Genomic DNA, 23,858 nt, shown 5'->3' with positions numbered 1-23,858 from the left:
TAGCACAGTTTTTAAAGAGACGTAGAAGATGTCCTCGTCCTTCAAGAAGAACCCTAAGGGAGCTAAAACAAAGATTTGCTGCTGCAAAGAGCTCTAATTTTGGTAATTTATTACAATAGCATATAATTTTATAAGTAGATATTAAAGAAATTATGATAAACATATAATGTAAACTTTATTAATGCTATAACAAAATCTTATGATATTTATGTCTTATTTGTAGATGTATTATCGCAAGCATCATGGGCAAGAAAAAGTGAAGCTAGCAGCAAAAGTCATATAAGTGATCGAGCATCACTTATATCTTCTGTTCCAGGGGGTCCAGATGGTGATGTAAAACTTACTCCACAACAGTATGGGGTTCTTGGTAAGTGTTTTTCATACATGGCTCTCATAGTTCTCAATGTAGTTGTACAATACCTTAAATGTGCCTTTATATTTACTATACCTTATATAATTTCTAAAAGATTCTGGAATATTTTAATAATATTTTTGTGACTATAAAATTTGAAGATAAAATTATATCAACATTATCAATCTATTTATACTTCCTTATCGGAATTAGAAAATGAAATAATGTAAAACAATCAGATATTTAAATGGTTCTTAACTTTAATGAGAATTTTTATTATACACAGGGGTGGGGGTGTACAGTAAGGTAATATTGTTAAAGAAAAGAATAATGTAGTAATAAAACAATGTAGATACATTTTGTAGCACACGAAATATTTTTCACATGTGTGTGCTTATGCATAGAGAAGGAGAATAAGAGGGGAAGAAACTACATTTGTTTTTACATAATAATTTATATCATAATAATTTATAAATAATGTATCTGTGCAGTGCACATATTTCTAAAAAACTGGGTTGTCCTGGGTATTGCTAAATGCAGGCATTTTTACATTGGAGTTTTTATTAACATTTTCTCAAAGGCGTACAGAAATATGAAGAAGCAACTAAAAAATAAGCGGTAATTTCTTTTCTTCCAAATATAGAGATATCCTATTATCATTTGTATCTTTCATCAATTTTTATCTTGAAAACATACTATCCATTTACTTTGGGCCACGTCCATCGCATCACTTTATTCACAATGAGAAAATATTGCTGACAGTATTAGATATCATTATCTTGCATTACTTTCTACCTACTTTTTTTTTCTTCTGCTTCATTTAAACACGCAACATTCTAAAATTCACATGTCCCAATCTCGCAACAAATTATTGCTTTCTATAATAATTAACAAATTATTTAACAGAATATGTCACATTCCTTTACATCTACATAAAATTTTTACTGAATATCACAATATTGTGATTAGGCTTACTTCGGTTAATGTTATTATAAACTCATGGACAATGTTCGTTCGAAATGTCGTGTTCGAAATGAATGTTTCCTTCTTACATTTTTTCCGTTAGTGCTATAATGTAATAAAATATGGATAATTCGTACGATGTTATTTACCACTGTTAGAAAAAATTATAAATGATTAAATAAGTTCGTAACAATTATACCTAATGAGAGTATAGAAATTACGTTATATACATATACAAATGTATCAAGAAAATACCGTCGAAAGAAAAAAAGAGAACGAACGACATATATAATTATTTTTCCTGAATTTTCAACATAAAGACGTTTAAAATTAAACGTAATTATTACGTTATAAGTCCATATTTCTCGTCTCGCTTATTAAACAAGTGTACCTTACAAATTATTAACGTATCTATACAAATTAAAATACTGCATTCCTTTGTTATTACAATTTCCATTAATAATTATTTTCTAGGAATCTGCAAGCCCTATCACTTTACATGAGACAGATGGGTACACAAAATATTGTATTATTTTTACAGAATTGGAAACAAATCACCTTCAATAATATAATAATTGAAACCTACTAACCTACTATACCCATTCTCAAATAACGTGCACTTCTTTCAATATTTTTATTATGTAGCAATCCTCCTACTATTTCATTTTATCTAAGGGCTCCTCAAAGCTTTACATCAGTCAGACAAATGATATTGAAACAGCGTTGAAAAAATACAGGTACCCATCCACCTGTACTCTACATATTCTTACTCGCTACACCTTTATAAATCTTACAATTGTCTAAAATTATACTGCAATCTCAAAAATATATATTGTAATTGCGTTAACTCGCGAATCTTTGTCCCTCCGTAATCATTTTTTTCTTCATCATTTTTACCTTCAATTTCCCACTCGTTTACTCGTCGTTATTTCTCCCAATTTTTCAGAAACTATACATATATTTATATATATATGTATATATAGTTGCCCGAGAATAATACCTGCAGTAATTCTAAACTCTCTTTGAACACGATTCTCAAAGAAAAGGGTATCATCCTTTTTGTATCTCATGTTTTTACTCTCTATTTTCCCATTCAAAGCTTGTTTTCAAAGACTTTTCTAGAAGAAGATCCTAGAACGTGCACTTTTGCGAAGGCATAAAATAGTTTAGCTGGAAAATCGATTCACAGCGAAGATTAGTTTAAAGACGGAATGTCGTTAGTTTACACATTCATCAATTAATTCAACAATATAGAGGTAAATGTTAACGATCCACAGGCTGTTGTTAACATGTCCATATGTTGGCTGGCGATCGCTTGTACTTACTTAACATTCGTCGTGAGACTAGCTCATCGCTTAAGGTATCCCTTTCATTTGCTATCCTAAACGTGTATATATATATATTTTTTATGTATATATATATATATATATATTAAATATGAAGTATTTTTTTTATTCATCTTCGAAAGGCAAGCATTATGTCAGCGTTGACATCGCGGTCTGACTTGATCAGCGATTTATAACCAAGGTAGCTTTTTTTATTTCGTTACATACTCTGCTATATGTACGAAATTACAGCAACATCTTGTGTGTATTTGTATTCAATTCATCTATTTTTTTTTACCTTTTTTTCGCTATTTCCATTTTTGTCTTTTTTTTACGATTTTTTTTAGTCTGCGTTTTGTGATAATCTCTGGACATTATTTTTTTTTTCCTCTACGAATATATTACTATTGCAACTTAGGGCTTAGGATACTCTCGGAATCATCGATCTTTTCACGTAATTTTATTGACCACCGTCAGTAACGAAATTAATAAAGGCAATCCTACGTTTAATCTAAGAAGAGACGACGCTCCGGAGTACGTCACTTCTACCTTGTTCTTCAGCGACAACGGTCCACCGTCATCGCTCTGCATGTTAGACAGATCCGATTTCTTCCGTGGTATGATCATGTTCTCATCATGATGCTCGCTCTCTTCCGTACCGTAATCCTGTCGAACGTCGTTGCTTACGTTCTGCGGGGTTGCGGTGGTGCTCGGTTCCGTGGTAGGTGGTATGGTGGTGGTAGGAACTAGACTATAATTGGCAAGGAAATAAATGGGTCCGAATATGGGTTTTACATCGAACATGCTCTCTTCGGCGCGAATGCCGCTTATCTGACGAGACCTCGTTTCTCCATCCTCGTAATGGGAAATTAATTTTCCGGAATAGGGTACCTCCATAGAGGTGTAGTTCGCTACCAGACTCACGTTTATTCCTGTACCGGGCAGGAGATTAATTTTTACCCTGTTTTAAAAAAGTAGTGTATTAGTATTATTGGAAACTTGGACACAATGATTGTAAGATTGTTTTAAAAGTTATAACATAGTTATAACATATTGTTGGATTGGATATTATATTTTATATGTACTGCTTAATATCTCTTAATATAAAAAATAATTTAATAATTTTGTTTAGTCTATTGTAATATTTGATACATTAATATATCATATTCTCTCCATCTCTCTTTTACTTAGATAGATTGCAACTGTAAATGTTGTTGAAAAGAAAAGATGAAAAATTGAGAAAAAAGATACAGCGTTTTTTCATATTCCATATAATATCGCTACAATTAGCTTTCTCTGTATATACATATTTATATAGATTTATATAATAATTTTACTGCAACAAAATAAAGATGAGTCAATGTTACGATAACGACTTAAAACATAAGAATCTACTTTAAATGGAATTATCTTTTCAACATTTTTCAGAAATTTTCAAGTATCAATTAATGGATCAATCGATAAGCGAAATAACGATAAATTATATCGATAAGATATTTTTTCTGATAATAAATGATCGAATATTGTTTGAAATATGAATTATAAATTCTATAAAAATTTAATACATCTGACTTTCCACACACTATGCGTTAATTGATTTCAAACTATATGGAAAATATGCTTACGTGTATATGTCGGTATTATTGCTAGTTTCCTTTGTGCCCCACATTATATTCGACAAAGCCGTACCGTTCGTCAATTTAATTGATGTGTTTAAGCCTTTTAGTATGGCATGGCCTTGACCCCAGTAAATGGAATATTTGTACTTGTAACCAAAAGCTTTCGCTATTGTCGCATTTTCCGTTCCATCATTAACGATAGTCGCGTTGTCAAGTTCAAGGGATGTGCGATTAACCACTCGCATTTTAGGCCAATTCAATTTAACGTTTTCCAAATCGTAGGAGGTCGGTTCCGTCTCGACTAGGACATCGCCATCCTTCGCGGTTTCTTCGGTACCATCCTAATGGAAAAAGGTCATAATGTTTTATTAATAGTACCGTGACCCTATTAAGAAAGATAAAAGCGCAGCAGGTTATTGGTTTCCTAAGATACTTTAAAAGTATTAATTGAAACATGGATTAAAATAAAATCCAATATTTGGTCGGTTTTAATTCTGAGAACATATTCGAGTTCTTGTTAGAAGGAATAAGAATATGGCTATTAGTTACTGCTGCTCTGAAATCGTATTTATTTTCTGGAAGATAGAATAAAATATAAATCAACGATTGATTTGTTCAAATATTGAAACTAGCTTAACTAGTTCTATTTCAAAGAAATAATACCTTCCACAACGTTATGCGAAGAATTCTGAAAATAATAAATTTCAATATTTGAGATACACTTGGTTCGTATTTCGAAAAAGAAATACTCATTCCAAGTTACGTGTAGTTAATCTAAGATGAACTCCTGGCAAAATAGAGTTCTTCTTATCTAAAGAATGTACCAATTAATTAAATAGTCGACAAACGAAATCATTCCATTCATCGTCCAATTACGCAAACTCCGATTAAAATTTCATCGACTACTTTCTCCAACATCCACATTAATCCCTTCGTGCATAACTTTTAGAAATTTTTATGTGTGAATTATATGGATTATTTAATCATTAAATTGAAAAAAAATCCTTGGGGTTCCTTCTCACGTCCATAATATCAAAAAGCATAATGCAGTAATATAAATTGACTGAAAGAAATTGCAAATGGAATATTGCGTTAATACAATATTGATTCTTAACTATTAATCGGTACCAGGGGTGAACATTCGCTTGAGAAAGATTTAAATTAAAGACTCTATTCGAAAGTTCGGTTTTATTTTTATATCCTTGTGTGATTGTGACTCGATTTTCCTGTATTTAATAAATTTCTATCAACAAATATGTGCTTTAAATAACTACGTCAATTATAATTCTCATATTAGTTTCTAATATTCGCAAGAATTATATTCCCTATATTCTTCTCAAGTACTTTCAATCTTACGTATTTTATTTTCAATTCCAATTTTACAGTTTAAAAACATAATTATATTATTTTCAAATATTCACCCACAGTACCATTAATATAATATTAAAGAATCTGGAAATTGACAAGTTCACCTTGTATTTTAACATACGATCAAAAACCGTTCCCACATAAATGCACGAGACATACATACATACGTATATGAGAAGATTAATTCACCGCAAATCCTAAAACTCGTCTTCCCCATCATCCGTCATTTCAACAGAAAAAGACCACCCCCAACCGCCTCTCAACCGCAACCTCACAGTTGAAGGAGCACCCTTCGCTTCCTCCTTCTTCCCGTCGGTTTAATCTCCCACCCTGCATTAACCAACCACCTTGCAATCCAGCTTACAAGCATTACGCTCTTTAGTAAGCGTCGCTCTTACTAAATCCAAGGGAGAGAATTAACACCCTGTAGATCCCACCCCGCTCTTTCAGTGTAAATCGCGGAGCAATTACTTACGTCTTTGACGTAGCTGATACTCCCAAGAATACGTTTATTCAAGGTGCCGATATAATGGGTGTATCTCGGCGATGAGGCATTTTTGTCAGTTTTTGCGGGATGACGCGCAATGAACATCTTCTCCATAGCCACGGCACCAACCGGTGTGTTCTTGTATTTGTCCCAGTGCTCCCAGTTGACGCGGGCTGCACTGTCCACATTTTCTAACAGGTCGTATTTGTCGTACGACTGCACGTTACCGTGAATCGTCACTGTGCATCGTTTCTCGTCACCCTTCTGACTGCCAGCCACCCAGACGGCCGTGTGCAGTACTCTGCATACGTACAGGGGCCTTCTTCTCTCCGATTTCTCCGCTTGATTGTTGAACGAGTTGTCTGTGAGAAAAAAATGAACATAAAAGAAAATAGTGAATATAATGAATATAGAATATATCTACGGTATGGTACAGTAGCTGATGAAAGTATCCCGGCACACGTAAGAACCTGTTTTTGGAATATATATTTAAAGGGGCGAACGTGCTCATACGGGCAATTACGCGGTTTAGGTACTTTTCTTAATTTTGATTACTGGCTTTAGTCTTGTTTTTTAAACCAGTACAACGAAAAAGATCCGGAGAGAGCAATGCATTTAATAAACAATTTATAGCATCTTCGTGTAAAAAATATTTTATTATTTGTATTATTATTTATTAAATATTACTAATAATCACTTTCAAAAAAATACTTTTTCATAATTTAAAATATTTTATATTTTTATATAAAACTTAGTATACAAGCTACAAAAATTATATTGGAAACATTGTAATATAGATGTAAGTAACATGTTAAAAAGCAAACGAAATCTTATTTATGGATTATTTAAACCATAATTACAATGCTAATGGTATTTCAAAATGCTTCATAATATATGCTGTATTATGTATACATAAGAACTGTCTATGATGAGTGTCAAGTACTTTCATGAGCCACTATATTCTTATCGCGAATAAACAGACAGGGTAGTAGAGGGTAGGCCAGACTAGCCAGGGTAGACGAGAAGATGAAAATGTAAGTGCAGACAATTGTATATTTGTATTGTTAAGGGATAAACCGTCTGCGCCAGGTACGTAGGCGAGAAAAGTTCATTCATGAGCCTTTTGAAGATGATGTCGAGACGATGCTTAGCGACAATTAGCGGCGACGGGAAATTAACACGAGAATGTAACTGGCCTCGGTTTCCGAGTATGAGTGATGCGTTGCTCTGGTGTATAATAGCCTCATTAGATGCCTGGGGATGATTAAGCTAGATGGTGTTTTATGTTTGCTTAGACGTTTTCTGAGGAGAGACCACTCAATTAAAAAAGAAGATGTGACGTAAGTTGTGAATATTCGCTTTTCAAATTAATTTGGGCGGAATCATGGTGATCGATGCGTTAGTCATTTCATTCTGTGTACTTAATTGAGGAGGAATGATCTGAAAAGAATGGATAAAAGTTAACACACGTTGCATCTCATTGCATCACGCATAACAATTAAAATCGTCTCAGTTCGTTTGAAATTAACACAAGAATTTAACATTGTAACATTTTGTACGTACGCGGTGGTATGTTGTAATTGAAGTAATGTAATTCGAAATCGGCATAAAAATATTTTCATCGACAGTCAAAGAAAAGCAAAAGGGACGAATAGAGAGACAAATGTGTTAGAAGTCTTGAAATTTACTTTATATCATTTATTGTATCAAATAAACTGACGGAAGTTAGTTTTAAAGAAGTTGTTGACTAAACCATGCATCTCATTAACTTGGTTTCTTTCTGGTGAAGAAAAAGGTCCAAAAATCAATTTCTGTCCTGTGCGTTTAAGTATTCCTACGCGTGGCATAGCGAGACTAAATTAAAAACGAGAAAGCGATGGAGATGATCGGGGAATAAAATTAGAGTTTCGTTGAACGTAAAATTTCTGGTCGACCTTGCCAGAGAAAAGACCATATTTTATTAAGTTCTCTCGTCTGGTTGCACGTACCTTCCGATTCTTCGATCGCAAAACCGCCGATGACTATTTCCTTGGATGAATCGTAGTAAGCACGGGGAAGCCAGTTCAGAGCGGTCGAGGTGACTAATTGCTGATACTTTGACAGAATGTGCACGCTGTTGTCTGCATTCGTCAGCAACAACAGAACACCGAACAGTCCAACAGCGAGGTAAACCTTTTGCCAAGACATCTGCAATTTTATCGTTTTGTCATTTCTTGCGTTGAAAAAGAAAAAGTAATAAGAAGAGAAAAGAGAGAAATACACCCGTGAAACGCTTGGAAAATTCACGTGCAAAGTCTAATGTCGAAGTCTAATCTACGAAGGGTTTAATCTACGTTTCTTCATCGCATGTAATGAAAAAGGAAAAGAAAGGAAAAAGGAGAAAAATGCGCACGAAACGCTTGGAAAAGTGCACGTGCACAGGCTAATATTGTATTCGAATTTAATATAGGGAGGGTTGAACATGTAGTAAACGGAGGAGACGAGCTCTAACGAGATCGTTATTACGATATAGCAAGCTAATTCAGAGGTAACCCGAGATACCAAGGCGCAGTTTGCACCGCGAAAGGAAAAATATCAACAGATTTAACACCGTGTGCGTTACTAATTTTTTAATGGGTTTATATTGCTAATGGATCGAAACTGTGAACTTTCTTTGCGAATATTTTCACAGGGTGACGTTGCGGTATAATTGACTCTTATTTAGATTCTTTTGAAAGTCATCGGTGTTAGAAGGTATAGAAAAGAATTCTGGTTTTTTATTTCTAGATAAATAAGACTTTCTTAATGGTTGGTTTATACGCAAAGAGAATATCTTTAATAAGCATTTGTGTACGTATAAAGAAGCTTATAAGTGATCAATTTTATTAATTTCACAAAATATCGGATACGACATTTGTCATGAAAGTAATCTGCGAATCTTTTTTCTTTTTTTAAAGGTGATATCATTTTTTTTAATAGAAATAACGATAAGACGATGGTGTTTTTTTGAAAATCTACGAGGTTTCCAGTTTCTAAATACGATGTTACGTAATGTTCGTTCTGCCGTGTTTTATAGCGACCTTAACTTTTGTAACAGTAATACCTCGCCTCTTTGCGATTATGTTTCTGCTTACAGAGCGTATCTTTAACACAGCCCGCGTATAACTGGATCTCCTACCTCGCCTCGTGTGTATTCGCTTCAGTTAGTGGCAAGGAAACGAAACGAACGCGCGAATACTACGGGAGAGAACCCGCGATCGCGCCAAAACAATTTCTCGCTACTATATCGTGTTCATGGTCGATTCTTTCTTTTTCTTTTTTCTCGTTCGATCCTTCCCCTTGTTTGTTATTTTGTTTCAGGAAATTCTCGACGGAGAAATTATTTCGCAGATCTGACGGTTCGTTCATAAAATTAGCACGTACCGTATGTGTAGCGAGAGAATCAATTGAATATTGAATCCATAGAACTTTGAAAGGAAGTCAAGGGTTCGTGGAAACAGAATTATATAAATAGATGTTAATTTTCGATACTTTTGAAAATTAAGATTATCGAAATGGAACTTGAGAAGCTCCAAGAAGTCAAGAAGTATTTAAATTTATAGAGATAGCAATATCTAGATTAATATATACATATTAAATATTTTTAATAAGATAGCAACGGATTAAGATTTATCAAAAGAGACAGGTTTTGAAAAGAAAATTAAGAATTTACAGTAGAATATTTAATTGCAGAAGGATAGTACGAACCAACACTGAATCGAAGAAATATTGTTACTAATACCAGGTGTTCTTTCCAACCAAATGTTGTCAAGATAAGAAAAAAATGTCATATAAACATATGCATGTCATTGAAAGCATTGTTAAAGTGTTATCACAAGGAAATGACAAACGAAATGAACGGTAACGGACGCGCGTTACTACGGTACAAAGTACTACGGTACAAATAGATCAGGAATATTTACATCTAGCAGTAATAGTAGCCAGATCGGTATCGTAATACTTCCACGACGCCAACTTGAAAGAGTAATAAACGAAAACTTCGAAGTGTAATAAACTTAACTTTTTGTCGCTGTTAATCTTGCGTTAATAAGAAAATGTTTATACTGTGAGCTGTAGAATATACTGGCAATGTAATAGCTATACAAAATTGGCACACTCTGTATATCTACTTATACACTTTTGTAATATTATTACTTTCTTACTTATATTTGTAATCAGCTTATTACCTGAGCTTCTAATGAGAATAAAGAATAAGAGTAATAATAAGAGGAATATTTAATTGTAGAAAAAATAGAATTGGACTTAGATTCTGCGTATTTCTTTGGACGAATGATGGAATAATTCATAATCAGTAAAAATTTTATCCTCGTTTATATAGTCACACGAAGATATATCTTTATTTTCCGCATATCTATGGATCTATATAAAAAAAAATTATTCTCGGACCACTTTCAAAATTAAAATTTAGAACGATTGATTTTTCCATGTTGCTCCAAGTAGGTCGAGAATTATATATCTGTAACTATCAAGTATCAAAAGAGATTAAACTAGAGAAAATCAGATATCGAAAGTCGGAAAAGCTTCTACAATCGCCCCGAGATAGAAATCTAAATTTCTAATTTTACCTGACAACTTATTCAACATTTTCAAAGTTATCGAATAAACATTGTCTAAATATGTATTTAGAAAAGTCAACTTTTAAATGTATCGAAAATATTAAAGTCAAATTTACTTATTTATTTGTTATACACGAGATAACTCCCGTTGATTAACTCTGTCTAAAAAATAATAAATTAATTAATTCTCCTTAAAAAATAAAAAAAAACCGAATGACCACTAATATCGGATATTGCGTAAACACAATAAAAAAAAGTGTTTCCTTACATCGTAAAAAGGTCACAGCTTCTCTCGATTAATTGCTCAGCAAGCTTTATAAGCTTTATCAGCCATTCAATACTGTTCCTATAACTCCAGTATACTTCTTTATACGCGAAGAGGCGATGCAAAGTGTTATATTATAAAGCTACATTATTCAGCTAGTTTGTTATCCAGTCATAGATCTGAAATTTTAAGCACAGTTATTATTACTGTTGGATTATTACTATACTCGTGTGTATATTTGTACAATGTAAACCGGAGATCACCGGAAAGCCAAAAGGCAAGCGAAAATAAAGATATATATATATACAAGGATCCATATATTTATATATATGTGTGTGTGTGTGTATTTTATATGCGTTTTCAAAGATCTCAATGTCGTAACGGAAGCCGCAATTTTACCATCATTAGTGGGGTTCATAAAATATATAATATGGAGAAAAAGGGGATAAAAACGATACATGCTCGTAAAGATGTTCGTCTGAAGGGAAACACGAACGCACTAGTTACCTTTCAAGGTGTGCTCGGTATACACATATATCTTCGATATACGAGTTATCGTAACGGTTCCGTGGCATATCCGTTTACGTGATAATACACTTATTTTATAACGCCCGTGCCCCACTGCGTTCGATTCTTACTCTTTCGTTTCAAGATTTCGCTTGGCTGCCTTCTGAAATCTATCCGTGAACGCACGATGTACGCGTAAGTGTAAACGTCGCTGGGATTTCCCGAAACATTTATTTAATATTACATCGTTATGGACGATTTAATGCAACGAAGGAAAACTATTCGAGCATGATTACGAGGTTTGCCGGAGGTTCTATCTATTTATACAGGATTAATTAAACGTTAAGCAAGCGAATTCCTTAGGGGAAACTAATTTCTGGAATTATTAAAATTTCTAGATCGTTCGTTTTGAAATATTGAAATATTAGTTGAACTTGTTTTCGTAGATCGCATAGGTCACAGGTGATCGTAACAGTTTGCTGATATGGTAATTCATTTTGTAGTATTTCACCATCTTATTCCGTCAATTCTATATTTTACATTTGTGACGAATTGGAATGGAACATTGGAAATTTTACGAAGTTATTTAATTACGGGCTTTAACATTAAGAGAATTGTTATCGTAAAAAAATTAATTATGTATTAAATATTATTTAATGAAGAAAGGAACAGCCGAGTATTAGAAAGATTCTAGCTAAACCTTTATTCTCCGTGTAAACACTAGTTGTTGGGACAAGGATTTTTAGATCTAATGTGTCAATGTTGAAGTACTTAACCGAATTGCATAATTTCCAGAGTTCAATTTCTTAAATGAAATTGATGCTGGTCGGGATTCAGAATCGCATGGAACGAAAAACACAGATGCTCTTTTGTTCCCCTAGCTACAACGTCACGCTTTAGATTCAGGTTTTTGCGCAACAAAACAAAGAGCGTCCACCTCTCTTTGTGAACCCTAATCTCTTTCGTTCGCCAAAGTGGATTATGGAACGGTCTCCCTACAATTTGAAGCTATCCCAAAAATCAATGAGTTGTCTTTTATCTTGCCGACCTTTTTAAGTACTTCTATTATCGCTAAGTTCTATTATAGCTTAGACCGGCTGGAAAAATATTTCGAATTTCCTCGGAACAATAAATTTCATGTATACTTTGTTAGTCTGGAGACTAGTAAAGTAATCAGTTGCAACTACTTATTACTATCGATTAAATTGTTTTTTTATATAAAAATTGATTTAATGTAACCAATTCTAAGATTCCTTTCATTCTTTTTAAAGCAAAGCACAATAATTAAAGGCAATCCCATAGAAGAGATCTCCAGTTTCATTACTCGATAATTAGGTTCAACCTTGGTCCTTCAAATTTCATTAATTCTTCCAAATTGATTTCAGTTGCGTCACCTTACCATTCACCTAATTGTGAGAAACGCAATAAAATTCGAACCTCCGTGGATCATGTATGGTTCGTACTTACTCGTAGTTCAACAAAACGTTTCCGTTCTGCTGTACGATTTGCGCGGATGTATCGGTATTGTTCGAGTCGCGATCGAACGATTGAAAAAGAGCTTCGATCCAGCTGAGATACCGTGCATTGTGCGTTCTGTGCTAGACACGGTGATGGTCGGTCGAGCACGTTGAACGACTGGCAATAAAATCCCCTGTTGTATCTAAAACCGAAACGAGAATACCTCTCCACTCGAAAGGGAACGTTTTCCCTGCAAATTGAACGTATTCAATCGGCCAGTTCGCGATTCATTTGCTCTTTAACGCTTCAATTATTATTGAATAATTTGCACGTGAACTTGATTCACACATAACACATGGAGATTAAATTCAGACGAAATTATTTCTTTATCTCGAATACTATATATTCCTTAAGTTCCCTATTTTTGAATTGTATTTTTAAATTCCAAATATAATACGACGATACTAAGATTATTATAATATTACTATAATAATAATTATTACTAAATTTCAAATATAATATTACAAGATGCTCGGTCAGAAGTGGATAATCGATACTCGAGAAACAATCAAATATTTAACAACAAATCGATGAATTTTATTTTTATATACATCGATTATTATCTCGTTATAGATTATAGATCGTTCAACTCGTCTCGAACGATAACTGTTTTCACATGATGTAAAGAAGATAGTAGTTATCAGTTTGGAAACATTCATGGTTTGTTCATTGAATCATGAAAATCGTAATAGACTTGGGAAATCCGTTTAAATCATCGTAACTTATTACGGATAAAAAGTAGTAAGATTCTGTTCTTTTTCGTGTTTCACTTAAAGGATTAATTATTTTCTATATTAAAATTACATTCTTCTTTTTTGTATTTTAACAAGTTACTAATCGAGTAAACGGTAAATATATATTCGTTGTTTTTAGTAAAATTCATCGTAAGCTTTTGTGCATTGTGTCTCCTCTACAAAAACATACAATAATATAAAGCTGCACGTCTCTTATAACTAGATTGTGGATATTTGTGTAAATTCATATTTTTCTGATTCAAGAGATGCAATCCAAAGTATCACTCGTTAAATCTATACCATAAGGAATACTATATCTTGGGTATTTTATATATATATATTGCATCCTGTATTTTATATCTGTATTATATACATCCTGTACATATAAGTGTAATTACAACGGAAACGACAATTTTCTCATGACCCGAGAAAGATTCGACAGAAGGCATTAATTAATTTCATCAAGTCTCTTTCTATTCAGGTAAATTTACGGATACAGGTGTGTAAACTTAGATCAGAGTGGTTCTTAGCTTGAATTCTTAGGTTTCGATACATTATGGATCAGCTGTGAGAATTTTCCGACGTTCTATTTCCAGTTGCTCGATCAACCGAGCCGTTTTATCGAACGACCAGTCCGCTCGCGATTTAATTAGCCTCGAAAACGAGGTATCTCCTGTCGAATCTCTAGCTACATCTTCATTTATATTTCGAAATGGAGGTACGTCCCACATAAATGCGATTTAATAGAAGATGAACCGGCATTGGATGCAACGATCGATATCTCGAAGATAAACCTTTAGTTTAGAAAGCTGCAAAGTAAGGGAAATACTGGAAAAATATTGCCATAGTCGAATAAGGTATTCCCATGAGGAATGAAAATCCCCGAAAAATACATATAAGAGGCGATCTCTGAAAGTATCGGTTGAATAGACAACGGATATTTATGCAAATTTATGCTTTATAATAGAATATAACTAGAACGTATAGATAGGTATTTATTTCGTACTTAAATATTTTACACATTTTTTATATTTTATGAACATGTTTTATGAACGCAAAAACATCCACGATCTGTTAATGAGATGCCTGAAAAGATTGGAGAATTATTACTAGAGGCATCTGTCTCTCCAAAATATCCAAAGTATCTAAACCAGTCCAAAAGATATTGGATGACAGTACTTTAGATACTGAAAGATATTTAACAGCAAAGTAAAAGCGAGAAGAATAGTCTTAGCAGAATCTCAATCGCGTATTACAAATATCCAAACAGATTCAATCTTCGAACATTGAAAGATATACGTTCGATCAGGTATTTGAAGACGCAGGAGGTGATAAACAGAGTATGTGCAGATGAGATCGAAGAGATTGCACATTTACGTTAAAGCATCTGTTGCAATTGCTGACCTATTCTAAGAATGCACGTGAAAATTATGGATATTTAGCGATACGAAGGCACGTGACAAAATTGCGTGTAAAAATCTTCAAGGATGTCATTATATTCAACGAATTATGATGCAGATTTCCCTGTTCGTTTGACGAATAAAACAATTTTTTCAGTCGTTCGTGGTATCATATTCATAAAACTAGAAAACTGCACAAACATTTAATGATATTAGAAACAGAGTTACGAAAAAGATTTCTCAAAGGTAAATTCCTTGTGTGAAAGATGAATAGATGGAGTCAAAAAGTACGAGACACTTGATCCTGACATTTGGAGGTCCCAGGTACCGTGTTAAACGAGTTTATCATCATTCGACCGAAAATAATAGGATAAAGAGGTGGTGCGCACGTAGTAGGTGGCCTGTCAACAAGTTGTTGAACGTTACCTTGCAACCGGTTTCACCGATATGCGAAGCGTCACGTCGATAATGTCTCGGACACGAGTTTAAAGAGCTTCAGCCTTGTTGGTTTTGCCGATACTTTTTTTACCCTTCTGTTGGAACCGATGGAAATTCCTATTCACGAGACGGATGGATTTCATCTGTCTTCGTTTCACGCACGCTACTGTTCATAAATACGACGAACGTTGCTAAGTTAAACGTATAAAATAAATATATGAAAATATACAAACTACACTTCTTTCGAATGAAAACCTTCGATCTAATTGTTGTCCCTGATCTGTTATCCGAAGCAACATACATCCGAAGCAGTTAGAAGATATTAAAACTGCTGTAAAGACAGTAGTTAATGCGAATTAGTATAAATAAAAAATAATGATCGAAGGTAGATGGAGATTATTAAATTTATGGATTTACTGATTTACTAATTCTTGAATCAGCGTTTATTTAATGGAATGTGCGATAATTGGATAGAATAAAAACGGCTAAGTCACGATCGATACACATATTGGATTATCGAGAGTATTTGTATCTAGACGCACTAATAATAATATTTATCTTGATTCCATGAAGTGTCAACGATTCATTAAAGATAAATATAGAATTCTTGAATGACGCAGTTATATTCCTTATTCCAGTTTCATTTAATCCCAGCTGCGAGAAGAGGTAAAAAATTAATAGCAACGAAACGTTATTCTATCATAAGTTGGAAATGTAATAGAAATATTAACCTTTCGATTAAATTACACCAGATGCTCAGATACTTATGAATGGTAATGTAACTTGATTGCGTGTACGCATTATTACGACTCGAGAATCTTTATGATCTCTCTGTGACCTCTCTTTTACTTCGTTTCCTTCATATTTCCCTTTTTCGTGTCGCGTTCCTCATTCACAATGTCGAATCGTTTTTTCATACAGATCACGACTGTACTGGAATCCCAGTTACATCATTTTCCGGCTTCCGCGCGATTCACGTCGAGGGAGCGCAAATTGGCGACTTAATCACCGCGTTTCCTTTCGAAATCGTTTGGGACGTTCAACCATTCGGAATAGCTACAGTTTCGAGGAAATGGACATAGGCCGGGCGAAATTGTTCTTTAGTTAGCGAAGAGTGAAGATTTTCGCGGCTTTTTAAAAAGAAGATACACAAATGCACACATGTGATGAAATCACTCAAACCGATGAACGATGAAAAATGAAAATGATACGATAAATAGATTACTAAATGAAAACTGGCTTCTTTTCCTGAATTATATAAAATTTGATTTTTTACTTATTTGGTATCGTTTAAGTTTTATATATTGTAAAAGATGACTTGAGAATTTGTAGACATAAATCATCCATAAATCGGCAATCGTTACTTTTCTTACGAAGGATAATTGCTAAATATGAATTTTCGTGATCAGTTAAAGTAACGAGGAAATTATTTGACTCGACTAACGTTGTCTCGAAATAACCATCATTCGTTATTTTTCTTATGAAGGAATAATCACTGATGATCCTTAAACATAATTCTCCGCGATAAACTGAAGAGATGGAGGAATTATTTAATTTCCACAATATTGTCTTAAATTATTATATGAAACAAGATTTTCTGTATTATACGATCAATAATTTATTAAATAAACGCTGATTCACGAATTACTAGATTAGCAAGTCTATAAATTGATTATTTTACACAACTCAACAACTTTCGATTGGACGATGATCAAAGTTCTGCTAAAAGCTGATATTCCGCTGTTAACCGACAAAATTACTCAACGTGACCCGTTCTCTCGAAAATTAAAAGGAAAAAACACTTCGTTTCATCCGTTATTCTTTTGATCACCAAAAACGCTCAGTAGCTCTTCAGCCTTTAAATATTCAATTTCCTCGAGAGTGACCATGAAAACTGACAACGAGTGTCACCAAAAGCAAAAGCAAAAAATAAAAAAGGAAAAAAGAAAAAAAATTAGTTCTCTCTGGCTGCGGCTTTCATCGAGATAGATTGGTTGCGGTGACGCGATTCGATACCAATCGATGGCACATCAAAGGGAAAAGCCGCGAAGCAAACAAACGTAATAAAACAGAAAGAACAGAGAAAGAGGGAAAATCTATGCACCCTAGTCACGGATGATGATGGCCTCGTCAAGGAGGACGATTGACAAGATTTACAGGCTAAAGGGAAGGAAAGACAGAGACTATGTATGCCGCATGCATTATTAACCGCCGGCTTCGTCCTTCGTGCAATTCGGTCAGACTGGATTCGTATATTTCATTTGATACGACGCCGACCTACTGACCTTAACTGTGCGGAACTTTTATATGAACAAGGAGACTACGCTGGCACTGAGTTTATTTAATTGAGATCGTTCCACGTACCAGAGAAGGTATACAAACGCCTGGAGACGAGAAACGGAGACGACACAGCGGGAGGATTGTGATTATCTCTGCGGACTTGCACGAAATTCAAGGTATTCGTGATGATACTATGGCGAGTATATGTCGTTAGGTACGTCATATATTATGCTTGGCTGGTTACAATATTTATGTAACGGGCGTTTCGGGGGTTTTTCCACTGAAATTTTATCACTGTTGCAAGCATAAAATGAATTATAAAATTTAGAAAATTTGGAAACATTTAAAAGGTTTGATCAAATTTAATAATACCATGCAGATATACGGATAGATGTGTTCTTTAACGTTTGCTATTTTCGACGTTTCTGCAAAGAAATGTGTTTTGTAAATTTGTATTAACTTTGTATTGAATTTATACGTAGATATCTGTGGTAGCTATTACGTACAATATTGAAAAGTTGATACAATTTGTAAGCCAAGTCCTATTCCAAGGCCACCAGGCTGAATCCAAACTATCTGTTTATATATTAGATTTATGTAATGTCAAGTGTAGTTAAACGAGTAAGGACGTTTACTTTAAGGTCTAAAGGATCTTTAAAGAATGTCGAGGCGCGTGCGGAGTATAATAACGTCTCTTGTAAACGCAGCGTAACTATAGTAATAGTCGTATTCGTTATACAACGTTAAGTAGCTCTTATTCGAAATGATTCTATTTTTAAAGAATCAACTCTCGATTGCTGATCGGCAGAAACGATGTTATGACAAATTCTCTCGTTATGTAATCAGCTACAGGATACGTTAGAACGTCTGGAGTAGTTTCTCTTATTGTAACAGAAATTATACGAAGAAGTAACTTCAGAGTATCTTGTTACGTGAAAAAGTAATTTGAGAATATGTAGTACTGTTGTTTTATACAAATAATTTTTCTTTATTATTTAGAAAAGTTTCCCTCAGTTCCAATTAAATTCTTTCTTTCAACATTTCTCTTAGTTATAATATACACTGTTAGCCAAATTAATTTTCTAATCTCCATAAATGAAATTCTTCTGCGAGCTTTTCATCGCTCTTACACACTTTCTAATTACTCCATCATAGATCTGTTATTACGTTTGCATTATTATGTGTGTTGTAACATAAATATTATATCATACTAAAATATCTATATATTATAAGTAAAATTCGTTAGAGTTTTTTAATAAATATAACCAATGACTGAAGTTTATTGCTGGTAATGTAGGAACAAATACAAATATTCTAGTCGAACTATTATTCGAGAGGAGCTCAACTTCATCTACTGCACAGTTTTTCGTCCACTAGACGCAACTTTCTAAAGGTGTAACAAGCCGAAGAGATATAATCTCCTCTTGGAACTATAGCTAAAGAGGTCTTTGACCTTTCCAGCGCGAAGCATTATTCCTGTCTTGACCAAACAACTCAAAACATTTTCTCAATTATCCTAATCATGCCTCGCAAGAAATACCATTCGACAGATTTCTTACTATGAATTGAAAGAGCAAAGATGTTAAACACAGCTATTGAGAATTGATTCGAGAATTATACTTCTGTTTACTCACTGTATCTTTCCTTATAGAGAATCACGAGTTATTTTGATAGAAAAAGCTACAAAACTTTCCATTCGAAACAACTCGTTGATCGTCGAACTCACAAAAGTTGAGACCCTAAAGCAATTATCAGTATCCCGTTTCTTAACATCTTCGAAATGAACGTTATGCATCCTTTCGAATTTCATCGTAAATGGGATAATATTCCTTGTCAATAAAATCTCATTCGATCATCCGATCCTAAATACTACTCCAATTTAAGAAACCTTTCTCTCGATGGTACGGATCTGAAATGAGAAAAAATTCAACGGGAAAATCACGCGATACATGATGCATCCACGGTGAAACGTTACCGATGAAATTAGATAATTGACTTTCACGCTGAATTAGCCACGGAATGCCTTCGATCCTCCAAGAGGCTAGTAATTTTAGAGAAAGTCCCGCCATTCTATGACCGTGGATCGCTCTTTGATTTCGTGTTATATCGAAAGCAGTTCTCGAGGATATAGTTTCGTGGGAATGTTACCATTTTTTGGAATTCGTTTTTAAACCTTGATCGTCTAGCGTGCAATCATTCTATAAAACAGAGATAATCTAAAGTATGATAAAAATAGGTCTCAGAATTGTGTTTGTTTAATCTAGAGTTATGTATCTCAAAATCAAATTATTCTAAAAAAGATGATTATACTAATTATGAATGAATGAATACTAGATTCTAATACGATTCATATTTTGCGAATACAGTTATGTATAGAAATAGTATCTAAGTAGAGAGATGTTATCTACTAAATATTATAAGATGTGCTTCTTTACGTATCTTATATTATACGTATTTTGGTATTTTCCATTGCATGAAATATTCGATACAAATCCGCCGTTTAGTAATCGATAATTAATGTTCAATGTATACTTCATACATATGCGTATAGAAGGAAAGCTGATATTATTTTAGAAAATATCAAGAAAAGCAAACGTGTATTAATGAAACTTAATTTGTCTATGCTGATACTGCTTAAAGGGTTACTAACAAAAAGAAAAACAAAAACTAGAGGTTTTTTAAACGATTATACGATATGCATTACATAATATTTGTATCCTATTTCAGGCCTGAATTTAAAACAATAATTTGAAACTCGTATAATTTTTTACAAGAAGATATCTAACTTTCATCTCAAGATAAATCTACAACTTACAAATTTCCAATTTTCCAATTAAATCTATTGAAATATAATATCGTGGTTTCACGACACGATTTCTACGTGGCTGCACGATTTCTAGGTAAATTCTCTGACACGTGGGAATGTTTTAATCGTTCTTAAACAAAATATTTACATTCTTATCGAATTGAACAAATATCAGAACGAAGCTGTATCCTGAAGAATACTCGGAACATCTTCTGTTGATCATATCGTATTTTGTGTTGTTGCAGAGGGATGATAATCTAGTTATCACTGCATATATGTAAATTCTCGATGACTGGTCCCTTTCATGCGCAATCGATCAACACACCTTTCACGATATACCAAAGGTTTCAAGTGTCCATCTTTAAACAGCCTTTAAAATTCGACCTTCGATGCTGTAATGATACTACTCTCTTGAAACACCTAATCGATTCTAGCCCGAGAATGTGGTTTTAGAAAATGAGAGAAGATACAAAATATTCGTAAAATTTTTAGCCTTTGAAAATCTTCAGATCAGAAGATTATAGACGAGAAAAATATTAGTATTAATAAATATTACTTATATTAGTAAGTGTTCTAATATTTGTACCGATGAGTGTTCGATAAAGATGATAGATGACAATCGCGATAATACAGGAAACAGTTTTATGATTCATCCGCTGAATCGCAAGATAGCGTAGTTAATTAATGGTTGCAAATAAAGAACGGATGAAAGAAATATCCTCATATTTGCTCCTCGATCTTCTACTTTACGACGCGTATAATTGGAATAAGAATTAAAGTTTTTCTGCAAAAAAGATGTCTAAGGCTTATTCGTAAATGGAATAAAATTTATCTAATTCTATGATTAGAATTTGGTGATACATTCTATGCTACAGTTTTAGGTACGTAGCTACACTCGATATAGAAACGAGGGGGTTAGTGAACCTTCGTTTTCCAAAGCAACTGTCTCGATACTCGAACACAAACATTTCTAATTTTGACGACTCGCAAAATCTTTCGTCTATTGCAAGTATCGCAGAAATAAAAATCCAGGAAAAAAGTCATGAATTTTATAAGCTAATGCTACGCTAATCGATGTCATTCGTACTCTGATTAACAATCGAGGAACGCATCGTCCAGAATTATTCGCGGTTTAAAACAACGACTGTGAAATGAATGCTAGTTTAAAAAAAATCGTATTCTTACATTCATCTTCTAATCGTCTCGATCGCGATCATTTTGATTCGTGCAACATCTTGAGGCAAGTTCGCGTGTCGCGAATCGCTGCAATTTCCCAAGTCGGCCTCAAGTCGGCCTCAAGTTCGAGCAAAATGATAATCAGATTGATCTTCATGAGATTAGCCGGTCTGTTCCGTACACCGAACGAACTTAGCCTCGATTTCGCGCCACGTTACAGTTCACAACGGTCCGGTTCATGAAACGCGTGACCAGCTCTCGAATTTATATAATCCGCCAGTGTTGATTAAATAATTTCTTCGCGTGAGAAAATCGTTCTGTCGTGTCTGATAGAAAAATTGCTGAAATTTTCCAACGTCGACCGCGTTAACGGGCTACTTATTGCAATTGCACTGCTGTTGCGTTGTTTGATAACGCACTTCCTGCATCGCATAACCACACGTTACAAGTATATATGTATATGTATGTTACGGTTAATGCATTAATTCAGCAAATATATATATTTAGCCAGTTAATAGGATTATTAACTGAACGTATAACGATACTTTTTAAGACCATTTTTATCGACTATTTTTAAAAGGCATACGTTTCACGCTGGCAGGTTGTTTCCATTTTCAATCATGTCAAATTAGTATTTTCCTATTCGATCATAGTAACATTAACAATCAGAAAATCGATAAAATTGTACTCGTCATATTTCTTTCTCGTGACCTTCATTTCATTGTATATTCCGAATTTACTTTTCGTACAATAACATGTTCACCGTGAACGTTTATTTCATTCATTGATTCGATAAATCAATGTATATCTTACGAGCAGTGAAACGTAAAATTTTACTATTGGAACTGAAGAGCTTCGTCGGCTCCTTTGTGCCGTCTCTCCATTCAATTTAAAATATCGAACCATTGGTTCGTAGCAACCTGTATGATATGACATCATGTAGGAGGTAAAAAACACGAGGACGTGGAATAATTCAAAATACCCTTGAATAATGAAAAGATATCAGACAGCACATTTTACTTAGAAAGAACGCTACTAATATTCATTATACGATATTTATCAATTATCACGGTGTTAATAGCATTATTATTGTTGCAATTTGTTTGTTCAATGAATACCAGATATTTCTAAGTCGACTCAGAAACATTACGTAAATACGTGCGTTGTCCGGTAAGCGTATAACTCTCCAAATTTTCTATTTTTATCGTGACATACATATACCTGCATGTATTGTGCCTGCTGTACACTATCGAAAACGGAAAGAGTAAACAGGGGTCGCAGTTGGTATGCCAGGGTGGTAGATAGGGCATGCCCTTGCCTTGGAATACCAAATGAGGAAGGTATCGACCTTCCGCGGTCGTGCTATCAGCGTTACCATGATAACACCCCCGTGTGACAATCCACGCCAGAGTCAAGAACACTTCTTTACGGTTTTGCTTCTTAACCACGTGCACACACGCGTAGTATTCTACGTGTCTCTCCTTCTCGGTTATTCTTTTATTTGTGTCAGAAAGCGAGGAAAAAGGTAGAAAGAAAGAAAGCGAGAGAGAGAAAAAAATACCGCGACAAGTCCTTCAGACTATGGTAATGACGAAGAAGAAGTAAATTCTGCCCGGGTACAAAGCAAACGTCACGGGGAGACACCTCAGGTACACCCTGCCTCGTCGCCAGTCAAACACAATGGAACAAAGAACTGTACTGCACTGCTTTGCTGGTTCGTCACTTTTGTTTCCCTCAGAGCTGGTCTATATTGTGTACTGAGCGAATCCTATATCAGGGAGGATACTGACGAAGTTAGTCGTGTCAACGTCCTTGACTTTGTATCAACAATTTAATAGGTTTTGTGTCGTTTCGACGTCCGGAGCTTTGGTAGAACTTCCAGATGGAATTTTTAGTTCGAAGCTTTAATTCAATAAGTATTTTATTCGATAAATTAAATTTATTGAAGAAGACAAAGTAATTTATCATTTTTGGATATGGGTAATTTATCTACCTTGGAATTCTCTTATTTCTGTCAATCGTATC

General features: G+C 34.0%; 2 protein-coding genes across 8 annotated transcripts in view; one reads left to right on the top strand and one right to left on the bottom strand.

The window, feature by feature from the left end:
- Miga (mitoguardin) overlaps window positions 1-23,858 on the top strand; it is a 41,193-nt gene that overhangs the window by 634 nt on the left and 16,701 nt on the right. Inside the window, exons 2-3 of the mRNA XM_069114133.1 lie at window positions 1-102; window positions 224-367. The exon at window positions 1-102 is cut by the window's left edge and continues 46 nt beyond it. Coding sequence (XP_068970234.1) covers window positions 1-102; window positions 224-367 — 246 coding nt within the window. The remainder of the gene's footprint in view (window positions 103-223; window positions 368-23,858) is intronic.
- The window catches only part of uzip (beta-pore-forming protein unzipped), a 34,211-nt gene continuing 11,248 nt past the window's right edge, over window positions 896-23,858 (bottom strand). For 4 of the 7 annotated variants that reach the window (XM_069114142.1, XM_069114138.1, XM_069114141.1 and 1 more), the window contains exons 2-5: window positions 8,103-8,301; window positions 6,103-6,476; window positions 4,266-4,600; window positions 896-3,601 (exon numbers count right to left, since the gene is read on the bottom strand). In XM_069114142.1, the coding sequence (XP_068970243.1) occupies window positions 3,091-3,601; window positions 4,266-4,600; window positions 6,103-6,476; window positions 8,103-8,301 (1,419 nt within the window). In that variant the 3' untranslated portion in view covers window positions 896-3,090. Of the gene's footprint in view, window positions 3,602-4,265; window positions 4,601-6,102; window positions 6,477-8,102; window positions 8,302-10,977; window positions 11,154-21,842; window positions 21,864-23,858 lie in introns of those variants that run through there. The other 3 variants (XM_069114139.1, XM_069114140.1, XM_069114137.1) reach the window with 2 other exon arrangements.

Source organism: Bombus flavifrons, chromosome 5 (assembly GCF_040668555.2).
Source record: "Bombus flavifrons isolate JBK064 chromosome 5, iyBomFlav1_principal, whole genome shotgun sequence".
NCBI classification, from domain to species: domain Eukaryota; kingdom Metazoa; phylum Arthropoda; class Insecta; order Hymenoptera; family Apidae; genus Bombus; species Bombus flavifrons.
The sequence above is the reverse complement of the archived record's forward strand: the minus strand, read 5'-3'. Positions and strand labels throughout refer to the sequence as shown.